The sequence below is a fragment of the Rhinoderma darwinii genome, chromosome 1, assembly GCF_050947455.1.
Source record: "Rhinoderma darwinii isolate aRhiDar2 chromosome 1, aRhiDar2.hap1, whole genome shotgun sequence".
Lineage (NCBI taxonomy): Eukaryota > Metazoa > Chordata > Amphibia > Anura > Rhinodermatidae > Rhinoderma > Rhinoderma darwinii.
This window is the reverse complement of record NC_134687.1, coordinates 251,251,176-251,264,788: the sequence shown is the minus strand read 5'-3', so window position 1 is coordinate 251,264,788 and position 13,613 is coordinate 251,251,176. Positions and strand designations below refer to the sequence as shown.

The following is a 13,613-nucleotide window of genomic DNA, read 5'->3' as shown; positions in this document are numbered from 1 at the left end:
AAGGCAGGAATAAATAGACAGTGGGCGGGAGCTAGCTCCGTCTGGCCAGGCTGTTATAGGCTCTCCCACTCCTAAGCCTGCCATCCTGAGTAGTGGAAGATGGAGTCAGTCTCACAGACATAGGAGCAGGTGCAGACTGATTGCCCACGGGCGTCGACACAGAAGCTGTGTCTGGCAAATCCTTTACAGCCCCACGCCACGACATGCTTTTAAGTGGTGGTGCGCGAAGGGGTTAATGGTGCAAAGGGAAAATGTAAATTTTCTACTGATATGTCATTTTAGTGCACAATATGTTGTGCCCAGTTTGTGCCACTGAAGACAAATACCTCATACAATGTTGAGAGGTTTCTCCCGGGTATAAAATGGCATATATGTGGACGTAAACTGGTGTTTGAGCACGCTGTGGGATTCAGAACGGAGGGAGCGCCATTTGGCTTTTGTAGTGAAGATTTTGCTTTGTAATTGTTCTGTTTGGGGTTTTACTGGTATTTCAGTTTATAATGTGGGGGCATATGTAGGCTGTGCGGAGTACAACAGGGCATAATAAAAAGGTATAATAATTTGGTAAATAAAAAATAATTCTTAGTTATATAGGGCCGGAGTCGCACTGATATATGGTGCCCGATCTTATCGGCTTTTGGAACGCTCTGCACAATTTCTGTCGCTATATTCTGAGAGCCAGAACTTTTTCATTTTTTCTCCAACAAAGTTAGGTGAGGGCTTATTTGTTGCTGGACAATCTGTAGTTTTCATTGGTACCATTCTGGGATACATGCAATTTTTAAAAATCTCTTTTTACTTGAAGACCTGCAGCACTGATAGCTGCTATAATACATTTCACTACCTAGGTAGTGTAACGTATTATAAACTGTCAGTGTGACGCTGAGAGTCACACTGACAGGAAGCTTCTGTGCATGGGAGGCCGTTGTATAGCCTCCGGTTTTGCTATGACAACCAATGGCAGCACCGGTCCCTGGGAAAGTTTGCTGTAGCAACAAACTTTCCAGTTTGTTGCTACAACAAACTTTCCCTGCGATCACATGATCGGGACCTGAACCAATCAGTTCTCGATCATGTCTCCGGGACCAGAGGCCGGTGTTAACAGCGCGATCCGGGTGTCAGCGCTACTCTGAGACACCCGATCGTGCTGTTAACAATGTGTTTTTTGTGCGGTTGACTGCATTTTCATAATGTCCGACCGCATGCAGTTAATGACTGTGCTGCCAATGTTGTTGCTGAACTGCTTGCATTTTTGCTTACAATTCTGCAATGCCTTGTAATGAACTATATACAGGAAGCACCTAACAAGCTTCAACACGGGTGAAAACTATGTCCATGAATTATTTCCTTTAAAAATGCAACAGAACTGCAGCATTACAGAGACCAAAAACGAATGCAGTTGACCGCATGCGGTTTTCAAACGCATCACAACCGCAACAAAACCGCGTCAACGACGCACCGTGTGACCTTACCCTAATGGTACGGCCACACGGAGCAGCCCTGACACGGTCGCAACGCAGCTAACAACCGCGCGGACACTATGTTCGGTGCGGCAGTCAAATAGCCTGTTAGTAGCCGCATGTTAACATGGGGAAACCGTCCCTTTATCTGCAAAATCGTGCGGCCATGAATTAATACACCCTTTATGGCCGCACGATTTTGCAAATTACACCAACTTACCTTCTATTCATTCTCTATGGCAGCACCGGAAAAAGCCAAACACTGCACTCGTCTATCTCCGGTGCTTCCATAGAGAATAAATGGAGCGGCAGTGCGCATGCGCATGTAACCGGAATACCTCTTAACGAGGTATTTGTCAGCCGCTCCCACATAGTGCCAGCGCGGTTGTTGGCCGCGTTGCGACCGTGTCAGGGCCGCTCCGTGTGGCCGTACCCTAACAAGTCCATCTGGATGACTCATAATTCCTGTGATTCATTCAATTACTTCTCACCTTTCACACTATATTGACTTATTCTTGCAGCTCCCCACAAATTTGCAGGATTTCAACTAATTGATATATGAGCAGGTACAGATTTTATTTTCTTACTTTAGGACGGTCCAAAATGCACCAATTTTATTACAAGGCGTGCACCTTTAAATAAATTTGTCCCAATTCCTTCTCTCTTTCATTTTTAGACTGGCATATAAACCGCCTGTCTTAATAAATATGGGCCACAGTGTTCTCCAGGCAATGTTCCTTTACTTAAGAAATCTGTGACTTGTTCATATGAGGTAGTTCTCAGGCTCTCCGGAAGTCAGTCTCTATTCATTCTTCACTTTGAGATATTTCATAGAAATTAATAGAAAGACGAAGTTCCGGTCCACACCGAAAATGCTCTAGGATTCAGTTAGTCAGATCGTTGTCACGTGACCAGTGGCGGATTAAGAAGACCATGGGCCCTGGGCTGTTACCCAAACTTGGGCCCCCCCTTCTCCACCACCACCCTGCCGCGCCGTAACTATTGCTAACACTACCTAAACACCAGTACACAAAGTACGCACATTATGCACAAAGTACGCACATTATGCACAAAGTACACAAAGTAGGCACATTATGCGCAAAGTACGCACAGTACACAAAGTACCACATTATGAACAAAGTACGCACATTATGCACAAAGTACACAAAGTAGGCACATTATGCACAAAGTACGCACAATACACAAAGTACCACATTATGCACAAAGTACGCACAAAGTACGCACATTATGCACAAAGTACACAAAGTAGGCACATTATGCACAAAGTAGGCACAGTACACAAAGTACCACATTATGCACAATGTACGCACATTATGCACAAAGTACCACATTATACACCAAGTACGCACATTATGCACATTATGCACAAAATACACAAAGTAGGCACATTATGCACAAAGTACGCACATTATGCACAAAGTACACAAAGTAGGCACATTATGCACAAAGTACGCACAGTACACAAAGTACCACATTATGCACAAAGTACGCACATTATGCACAAAGTACGCACATTATGCACAAAGTAGGCACATTATGCACAAAGTAGGCACATTATGCACAAAGTACGCACATTATGCACAAAGTACACAAAGTAGCCACATTATGCACAAAGTACGCACAGTACACAAAGTACCACATTATGCACAAAGTACGCACATTATGCACAAAGTACGCACAAAGTACGCACAGTACACACATTATGCACAAAGTACGCACAGTACACACATTATGCACAAAGTACGCACAGTACAAAGTACGCACATTATGCACAAAGTACGCACAGTACACAAAGTACACACATTATGCACAAAGTAGGCACATTATACACAAAGTATGCATAGTACACAAAGTACACACGAGTATGCACATTATACACAAAGTACACCTTGTAAACACATGAATATGGACATTAAACATACATGAATATGGACATTAAACACACATGAATATGGACATTAAACATACATGAATATGGACATTAAACATACATGAATATGGACATTAAACACACATGCACTTACCTTTTATGTCTTCACTGCAGCTCTTCTCCTGCTCACAGCACAGAGCCCACCGACAGTCTCCCCTCCCCCATGTCCCGACAGCTTGCAGCTGAGGAGAGATGTTTAGAGCAGGGAAGGGGGGCTGGAGGGGGAGCTTCTAAAGCAGCACAGACCACGGCTGCTAAGTAGAAGCGAAGCTCCCCTCGCCTGACAGGTGCGGTCCTGGCACCGGGGCTCCCTCCGGTGCTAGCGACGCCACTGGGCATGAGGGGGTTCGGGCGGTCATGGGCCCCCTGGGAGCCTTGGGCCCCGGGCGACCGCCCGAAACGCCCTAATGTTAATCCGCCACGGCACGTGACCAAATGGCCCAGAAAAGAGGCTTAAAATACAAGATAGTTTTCTAAATGGGGGCGGGGGGCACTAGAAAGCATTAATACTAAGTGGGGGCACTATGAGGCATTATTACTGAGTGGGGGGCACTATTAATGACACAAGGACACATTGAGACATTACTACTGAGTGAGGGTACTAGGGGGCATTATTACGGAGTGGTGGCATTAGGAAGCATTATTACTAAGTGGGGCAGAATGAAGCTCTTTAGCGTTGTGGCCCCTTCACAGTTTTTCGCTGCATATTAGCGGTGTTTATGGCCAGAGCTGCAACCCAGCTCCTAAAATGGGGTATCAGTGAAAGGAATTACGTTTCAGATAGGGAGGGGTGCTAAACTGAATCTTTGCCCAAGGTGAACAATAGTGTAACTACGTGTGTGTGTGTGTGTGTGTGTGTGTGTGTGTGTGTGTGTGTGTGTGTGTGTGATAGAGAAATAATATTGTGAGCCCCATTGGGAACAAGGATTGATGTAAATGATGACAATCTCTGTACAGTGCTGCAGAGTAAGTTAGCACTGTAATATCATATCTATAATAAAGTAACATTCTCTGCCATTTTATCTCTTCCTTTCAGTACAGAACAGTTGTGGTTCCAATTGTGAAAACTCAAGATACTCGACAAGTGTCTGGAAAGCCGATTAATTTTCTATACTTTGCACCAGATGATAAAAATCCATCGATGCATCAAACTTTGATCTTAGAAATTACTCCATCTCCTGATGTCAAATACAAAACATTGCCTGGGACAAATACAGAAATGAATGTTTTAGGAATCGTTATTTTTTCGGCTACCATCGGTAAGAATATATGATAGATGGATGTATATATTGTAAGGGGGCAGCCTACGGGATCTTTTCTCCTGGGGTAGACGGGCACTTTTGGCACAGTAAGAACAGACTACAGTCCAGTCACAGTGTGGTACTACTGGCCAGTTTTATTAGGTAAAAAAGTCGTAGCAGAAAACAAATGAATACATAAAGTAAATCCTAGGCCGTCTGGCCACTAACTAAACATGCAGTTCCTAACTACAAAGAGCTGAGCCTAGAGCTCCAACTCCCCAAACACAACACCACAGTTGCTTTACGCACATCCAGCTTTCCCAGGAGCAGAGAGAGGCTGTGAACTCTCTGTTTAAAGCACACCTCAGCTGTGCAGGTAATTAGCCACAATGCAATACCTGAAGTGGCTAATGGAACAGGAACCCTCCCAACTCTCCCTATTCCAACAACCAGGCCCTTTTACACAGGTTTTCCAGAAAACCCTTGAGCAAGGAAAACACATTTTCCTTGCTAGCTCAATTCCCTGGTTGTTTTAAAATGTATAGGACAGGAACCTGGGTGAGAGGTACACTCCATCCACTACTTTTCCCTTGATCCTGTCACAATATGTATAGTCACAAGTTTACATAGTTGATAAGTTTGAAAAAAAAACAGAGGTCTATCATGTCCAACATATAATCCTACAGTTCAACGATTAAAGAGGAAAATTGACCGGCTCTGCTTAGATCGACCCTAAGCAGTCTTTTTTCTAAACTGAATAGCCCCAAGTTTAATAACCTTTCTTGGTACTGCAATTCACCCATTCCTTTTATTATCTTTAACGCCCTGTTCTGCACCTGTTTAAGTTCGGCCATGTCCTTCTTATACACATGTGCACAAAATTGTACACAATATTCCATGTGTGGTCTGACTCACGGTTACATAGTTAGTACGGTTGAAAAAAAAATGCATTTGTCCATCAAGTTCAACCAAGGGATGGGAGAATTGGAAGAGATATACCGTATATGTCGGCGTATAAGACGACTGGGCGTATAAGACGACCCCCAACTTTTACCCTTAAAATATAGAATTTAAGATATACTCACCATTTCGTGCAGGAGCGCTTCACTATGGCCATCGGCGGCAGGACCCAGGACTCTCTGTCTCTTTGAACTCGCGCATGCGCAGATAGGCTGCTTCATCGCGCGAGATCTGAGAGGCAGGGAATGAGAGGAAAGGGCGGGCCAGAGCATCTTACAGAGATGTTCCCTGGCGGCTAATACCGGCTTCCCTCAGATCCGTGGCGGATTCCGTGCATCCCGGGAGCCTGTGTACCGGACTGCAGGCTCACAAGGTAACACACAACCTGTGTGTAGACAATATGTAGACTAGGGATGTCACGATACCAGAATTTGGACTTCGATACCGATACTTCGTTTAGTATTGCGATTTCGATACCAATTTCGATACTTTTGCCACCAGTAATAAAAAAAAAATTCTTCCGTTTTCTGATGTGAGGCGCGACGTGTGATGAATTTTGAACGCGCCTCACATTAATAGTAATTAATCCCATCATGTTTCTCAGTCATATTGGGTTAATGTGCGAGGTACATGATGGGGTTAATTACTATTAATGTGAGGAACATGGAGGGTAAATTCATCGCACCTCATGCCTCACATTAATAAGTGAATGAAAGCCGTGTTTATTTCATTTTTTTATTTTAATGTTTATTGTAAAAAAGGTGAAGGTGTATTTTTTTTAAAATTTAACAATACTTTGTTTTTACTTTATTTTTAAACTTTAATGTACTGACATATATCAGATATGTGCCAGTACATTAACCTGTGGACGGATAATACACAGGCAGTTGTTAGGACATACTTGGGTATGTCCTAACAACATGAAATATGGTAAGACAGCCCTGGGGTCCGTCAATAGACCCTGGGCTGTCTGCCCATATATGGTATGGCCCTCGATCGCGTCACAGGAATTCCCTGTGACGCGATCCAGGGGCATCCCCCCCTTCTCACTTTCCCCTGAATGCTGCAGTCAGCTGTGATCGCAGCATTCAGGGGAATAACGGCGGAGATGAGAGGTTTCTCTGATCTCCGCCGTTATAGCGCGGGGCTGTGGCTGTGTAATACAGCCATTGCCCCACTCCTGACAGGAAGTGCGCGCGCGGTCAGCATGAGGTGATGCGGCCGGCGCTGCACTAATGAGCGGCAGTTCAGGCACTGAAGACAGAACATGGGGGTGTTTTGTAGCGCGCCCGCCATGTTCTGTCTCCAGTGCCGCCGCTCATTAGTGCAGCGCTGGCCGCATTGCATCATCCTGACCCCGCAAACTTATCATGACTCAGGAGCGGGGCTGTGGCTGAATTACACAGCCGCAGCCGCGCTCCCATACATTCATGTGTCACTATACTGAGCTGTGCGGCTGCAACGTGCATCCCTAATGTAGACAATATCCGGCATATAAGACGACCCCACACTTTTGACATTTTTTTAAGGGTGTAAAAAGTCGTCTTGTACGCCGATATATACGGTAGGTAAACTATAAAACTTGATTTTATCCCTATTGATTTCCCTCCTGATCCCAAGTGGCGATCAGAATAGATCAACATTCAAACAAGCATTCTATACATTGACAGGCACTGATAATATTTTTTTGTTCTAGGAAATTATCTAAGCCTTTTTTAAAGCCATCTACTGTAGCAACTGGGACCAGCTCCTGCGGTAAACGATGCCATAAATTCACAGTTCTCACAGTAAAGACGGCTTGAACCTTTTTTTCTCCGTACGGAAGGAGTGCCCCCTTGTCTTTTGCGGGTGTTTTACATGGAACAACTTTTCACTATATTTTACTATAATGGGCCATTCATATATTTATATAAGTTAATCATGTTCCCCCTTAGTCGTCTCTTTTCAATGCTAAATAGGTTTAAATTATTTTAATCTGTCCTTATAACTTATAAGACTCTCTATGTCTCGTATTAGTTTAGTTGCTCTTATTATTTCCAGCTACAGGGCATCATTTAATATATATACACTATGTGGACAAAAGTAATGGGACACACTTCTCAATCATTAAATGCAAGTTTTTCATTCAGTCCTATTACCACAGCTGTATAAAATCAAGCACCTAGTCATTCAGTCTGCCTTTACAAACATTTGTGAAAAAATGGGTCGTTCTAAAGAGGTCACTATATTAGAGCGTGATATTGTAATAAAATGCCACCATTGCAACAAGTCAGTTCATGAAATTTCTTCCTTCCGAGCTATTCCACGGTATTATTGCAAAGTGGAAGTATCTAGGAACCACAGCAACCACACGTAAAGTTAGAGAGCACTGTCGCTGAGTGCTAGGCCGCATAGTTTATAAAAGTTACCAACACTCTGCAGAGTTTCAAACCTCCTATGGCAATAATATCAGCACAAAAACTGTGCGCCGGGAGCTTCATTGCATGGGTTTCCATGGCCGAGCAGAATGCACAATGCCAAGCTCATGATGTAGTGGTGTAAAGTACGCCGCCACTGGACATTGTGAAATGATGTTCTGTAGAGTGACAAATCACCCATGTCTATCTGGTAGTCTGATGGATGAGTCTGGGTTTGACGAATCCCAGGGGAATGTTACCTGCCTGAATGCATTGTACCAACTGGAAAGTTTGGTGGAGGAGAGATAATGCTATCGGGTTATTTTTCAGGGGTTGGCCTAGAACCGTTAGTTCCAGTAAAGGGAAATCTTAATGCTTCAGCATACCAAGACATTTTGGACAATTGTATGATTTCAACTTTGTGGGATCAGTTTGGGCAAGGCCCTGTTCTGTTCCAGCACGACTGTGTCCCAGTGCAAAGCAAGCTCCAAAAATACATGATTGGGTGAGTTTGGTGTGGAAGGACTTGACTGGCCTACACAGAGCCTTGACCTCAACCCCATCGAACACCTTTAGGCCTCATTTAGACGAGCGTAATATACGCGTGTGCGACGCGTGTGCTTTTCACGCGTGTCGTACGCATCTATATTAGTCTATGGGGCAGTGCAGAAAGTGCGTGAATTTTGTGCAGCGCGAGTGCGTTGCGTAAAACTCACGACATGTCCTATCTTTGTGCGCTGTTCGCGCATCACGCACCCATTGAAGTCAATGGGTGCGTGAAAACCACGCATGCCGCACGGAAGCACTTCCATGTGAACTGCGTGATTCGCGCAACAGCTGTCAAACTCTGAATGTAAACAGAAAAGCACCACGTGCTTTTCTGTTTACAAACATCCAAACGGAGTGTCATAATGATGGCGGCTGCGAGAAAATCTCGCAGCCGCGCATCATACACTGATGACACACGGAGCTGTTAAGTGCCTTTTGCGCACGCAAAACGCCATGTTTTTTGAATGCGCAAAATGCATACGCTCGTGTAAATCAGGCCTTAGGATGAACTTGAACAGAGATTGCAAGCCAGGCTCTATCGTCCAACATCAGTGTCTGACCTTACAAGTGCTCTACCGCATGAAAGGGCAAAAATTTCCAACACCATATTGATGCCTATGGATTTAGAATGGGATGTCATAAAAGCTCCCGTAGCTGTAAATGTGTAGGTGTCCAAATACTTTTGTCCATTTGTCCATATAGTGTATGTTTATATATATATATATATATATATATATATTGTAAGGGAATTAGGTAGCGGGACAGTCGTCTCCTGGGGTAGACGGGTACTCGGTATCAAACACGCCAGTAAATTTCAGTCCGCACAGCAAAGATGTGGTACTACTGGTTTTATTTACAGGCTGTACATGTATAAAAAGAAAACAAACAAAAAGAAAACTCTAAGCCTGTCCGGCACTAACTATACAGTCAGGTATCCTAACTAACACAGTGCAGGCCTAACACCTGGCACCATAAACCATGCAGACCATACAACCTGTTATGAACGCCGTCGGTTTGCTCTCACAAGCTCCTTTCCCCAGGCTGAGAGAGAGTGTGACTGAACTGCAGCCTTTTTAAAGGGCTATCACACCTGACCCCTGATTAATAGCTAGACAGCCCAAGACCAGGACTGTGTGGATGGAGTGGGGACCCACCCATCTCTCCCCACTCCAACAACAAGGCCCTTTTCCAGGTTTTAGATAAACCTATTGCAGAGGGAGAACCACATTCTCTACTGAATTTTTTCCCTGGTTGTTTTCAGATAGCAGAAGACAGAAATCTTGGGGAAATATAGACCCCATCCACAACCACTCCACATGGTCCGTCACAATATATATATATATATATATATATATATATATTGTGGGAATTAAGTCTGTAGCGGTAGGCAAAATTCAGTCAGAGACAGTGACACAGAAATTATTTTTCAAACAGGGCTGTTTCCTGTTCTTTATTTTTGTGAAAGAATACAAAAAGTAAACGTACGGCCTTAACTTTCAGGTAACAAAACATAAGGTAACTCTGCTCGGCTGAGCTCTAACTAAACACGTTTTCCCCCACTATACAAGTGGCATACTACTGACCACAGACAAACAGATCAGAATCCGTGTGTTACCCCACACAACATGCAAACGTCCAGTAGGAGGCTAGCAGATCTCAGTATTATTGTCTCCAGACAGGACATGTTCTGTCTTTTTCCAAATCGCCTCCTGAAATGCACAGAGTGCACACTTTATAAAGCTCCATGATGAGCTTAATTGCAACACCTGTGAGTTGTAGAAAAACCTATATTGGACTGGAAGGAAATGATAGGCCCCACTACCAACCTACCTATTATTCGATAAAAATCTAGGCCCCCAACTTGGAAATTACCCAAGTCCTTAGCAAAACTAACAGGATACTTAGCAGGATACTCAGCTTTCCTTGATTCCTTCCAGCTCATCCAGCTTTCAATTCTTCCTGGAGCCTAGTATATGTCACGGCAGAGGTCGCGAACCACCGCCGTTCCTTACCTCGCGACGGCCACGAACACATACCATTGGCATCCTGCCAGCTACTCCCTCCTAGGAGATGCCAGTACTTGTGGCCATCCGGCCCTGCTTGGATTGTTAGGGTGCTAGGGTGCTAGGGTGTTAGGGTCCCGGCCTTAAAAGGCCAGCGCGCACATGTTAAAGTTTCCTAACCTATCCCTGATCATCCTGGACTATAAAAAGGGCTCCATCCTTCCACTCCTTGCCTGAGCATTGTTGTTGTTTACCCATGTTCATATTGCAAATGGCCTCTTAGTTGTATCCTGCTCCCAGTGTTCCAGTGCCCTGCTACCTGTATCCTGTATTTCGTGCTGTGATTGTTCCTGAGCTTTTTCTAGTGTTGGAGTCATGTTGTGTCATCTGCTACGACTGCGGTTATACACCACGTCTGGTGTCACCTGCCACGCCTGCTGTCATGCACCATGTTGGGTGTCATCTGCCACTCCTGGTATCATTCACCACATCTGGCGCTACCTGCCACGTCAAGTTCCATCTGTGCCAAAGTCTCTGCTACTGTCTGGACTCCCTCAAGTACCCTTGTGCTAAAGAATTTTGCATAGACTTTGCATAGACTGTGACTTGTCCAGCTGCCACTCTGCTATGGTGGAGCGGCCTAGTGGGTCCACATACCCCTAGATCGCGACAGTACGCTCAGGCCATGGAACCCGATAGCAAACATAAGACCGCGGTTCAGGTGATGCAAATGGCTATGTGTTACCAGCGTGCACGCTAGGATCAACTACTCGTGGCAGTAAACTCTATCATCGCCCGACTGGATCAGCCCCCTGCTCCTCCTCTAGATGCTGCTGATGTTCCACTTCCCATTTCTCCTCCTGTCTGTTGCAGATCCACAGTTTCGCTGCCTCTTCCACCTCGCTATGATGGTGATCCTAGAGCCTGTAGAGGTTTCATCAACCAATGTACAATCCATTTTAGACTGTGTGCTCATCTCTTCCCCTCTGATGAGGACAAGGTAGCATTCATTATTTCTCTTCGCACTGGTAAAGCCCTGGCATGGGTGAACCCCATCTTGGAACGAGATGGCCCTAAATTCTCGAACCTAGCATTATTCTTAGAGACTTTTCGTACTGTGTTCGAGGAGCCATATTGAACATCCTCTACAGCGGCCATTCTGCTCACTCTCAAGCAAGGAGAGTCCACGGTAGGAGAGTATGTTATCTCCTTACGTACACTGGCAGCAGAGTTGGCATGGAACAATGAGTCGTTGGTGGTGACCTTTGGGCAGGGACTGTCCTCACACATCAAAGGTGAGCTAGCAGCCCACGTTCTATCTTCAACCCTGGATGCTCTTATCCTGTGTCACGATCTGTGGGTATGTGGACCCACTTGACCGTACCACCATAGCGGGATAGCAGCTGGCCAACAGAGTACCAAGTCAATGTACAAATAGTCCAAGCACAAGGGTACCTGTAGTGGTTCACACAGTAGTAACTGCTAGGCACAGATGGAACCTTGACAGCAGACACCAGACGTGGTGTAACACATCAGGCGGAACAGGCGGCATAACATGACTCCAACAGATTTAAGGCACAGGAACAAATAGCACGGGATCCAGGGTACAGGTAGCAGGGCACGGGAACAACGGGAACAGGATAACACTAAGAGACCATTTACAAGACCAACATAGGAAAACACAACAACGCTCAGGCAATGAGCAGAGGTGCAGGGTCCTTCTTATAGTCCAGGGTGATCATGGGCTAATTAATGATAATTCCCATGTGCGCGCTGGCCCTTTAAGGCCGGGCACGAGTGTATGCACCCTACGGGAAACAGGGGACCGGAGCGGACGTGAGTGCTGGCATCTCCAGGGGAGGAGATGCGGGCCAATGCTCACAGATCCATGGCCGTGGCTGCCGGGGGGTGAGTAATCTCGACGGTCCGCGGCCATGGACACTACATCCTGTTGGCTACCTGGGTCGACATGAGGATTCTGGAACATGCTCAAGAGGTTCGGCGGGAGAGACATTTCCACAGACTGGCACCCTCGTTCCAGGGATCCCTATTGCCTCCTCCTTTTGCTCTACCTGAAGAACTTATGCAGGTAGACCGAATCATTATTGTCCAAGCAGGAGAAACAGCGCAGACGCTCTTCAGATCTGTGTCTGTATTGCACCAATGTCCACAAAAGCCGGGAAACTCTAGCACCTAGGGTTGGTTGGAGAGACAACCCTAGGTGGGACGAAGCTAAACGTCAAAGTCTCTCCCAAGTTTTCTATTCCTGTGACCATCATCTCTGGAGAGAGTGATGTGACTCCTCTGTCTATCTGGATTCCAAAAGCAGCTGCAAACTTTATCCAGCAGGAGCTAGTGGATCACCTACATCTACCCACAGTTCTTCTGGAGAGACCCCTGGCTGTTGCCTCTGTGAATGGACTACCATTGCCCGATCCTATTGTGTCCATCACTAAACCACTGACACTACAAATCGGAGTTCCTCACTCGGAACAGATCACCATCATCGTCCTACCTAAAGCGATCAACCCTGTTCTGCTGGGCCAGCCTTGGCTACACGCTCAGGTTCTCGACTGGAGTTCTAGAGAAGTCCTCCAATGGGGGCCAAAATGCCTTACCCGCTGCCTGCCACAGGTTCATCCTGTTTTGCCTCCACTGCCTCAGTGACGCTCTGATTTACTTTCACATTATGCTAGTGTAAAGGATCTGCCAGGCACAGCTTCGGGGTTAACTCCCAGAACTAATCAGTCAGCACCTGAGAATACATCCCTGAGACTGACTCCTGCTTCCACCATTCAGGCTGGCAGGCTTAGGAGTGGGAGAACCTATCGTAACCTGGCCAGACTCAGCTAGCTCCCGCCCTCGGTCTATTTAAGCCTGCACTTCCTGTCCCTCGGTGCTTGTGATTCTTTCCTTGTGGTTTCCTGGCCCAGCTACAGCTCCTGCTATTTTTGATCCTGCTCCATACAGACCCTGGCTTACCGACTACTCTTCTGCTTTTCGTTTTGTACCTCGCACACTCCTGGCTTGACTCGGCTCGTTCACCACTCTGG

The 13,613-nt window shown here is 45.8% G+C and overlaps 1 protein-coding gene across 1 annotated transcript in view; it reads left to right on the top strand.

Moving 5' to 3' along the window:
* Nucleotides 1–13,613, top strand: part of LOC142740843 (excitatory amino acid transporter 5-like) — a 414,141-nt gene that overhangs the window by 277,447 nt on the left and 123,081 nt on the right. The window contains exon 5 of the mRNA XM_075850270.1: nt 4,448–4,670. Within this exon, the coding sequence (XP_075706385.1) occupies nt 4,448–4,670 (223 nt within the window). The remainder of the gene's footprint in view (nt 1–4,447; nt 4,671–13,613) is intronic.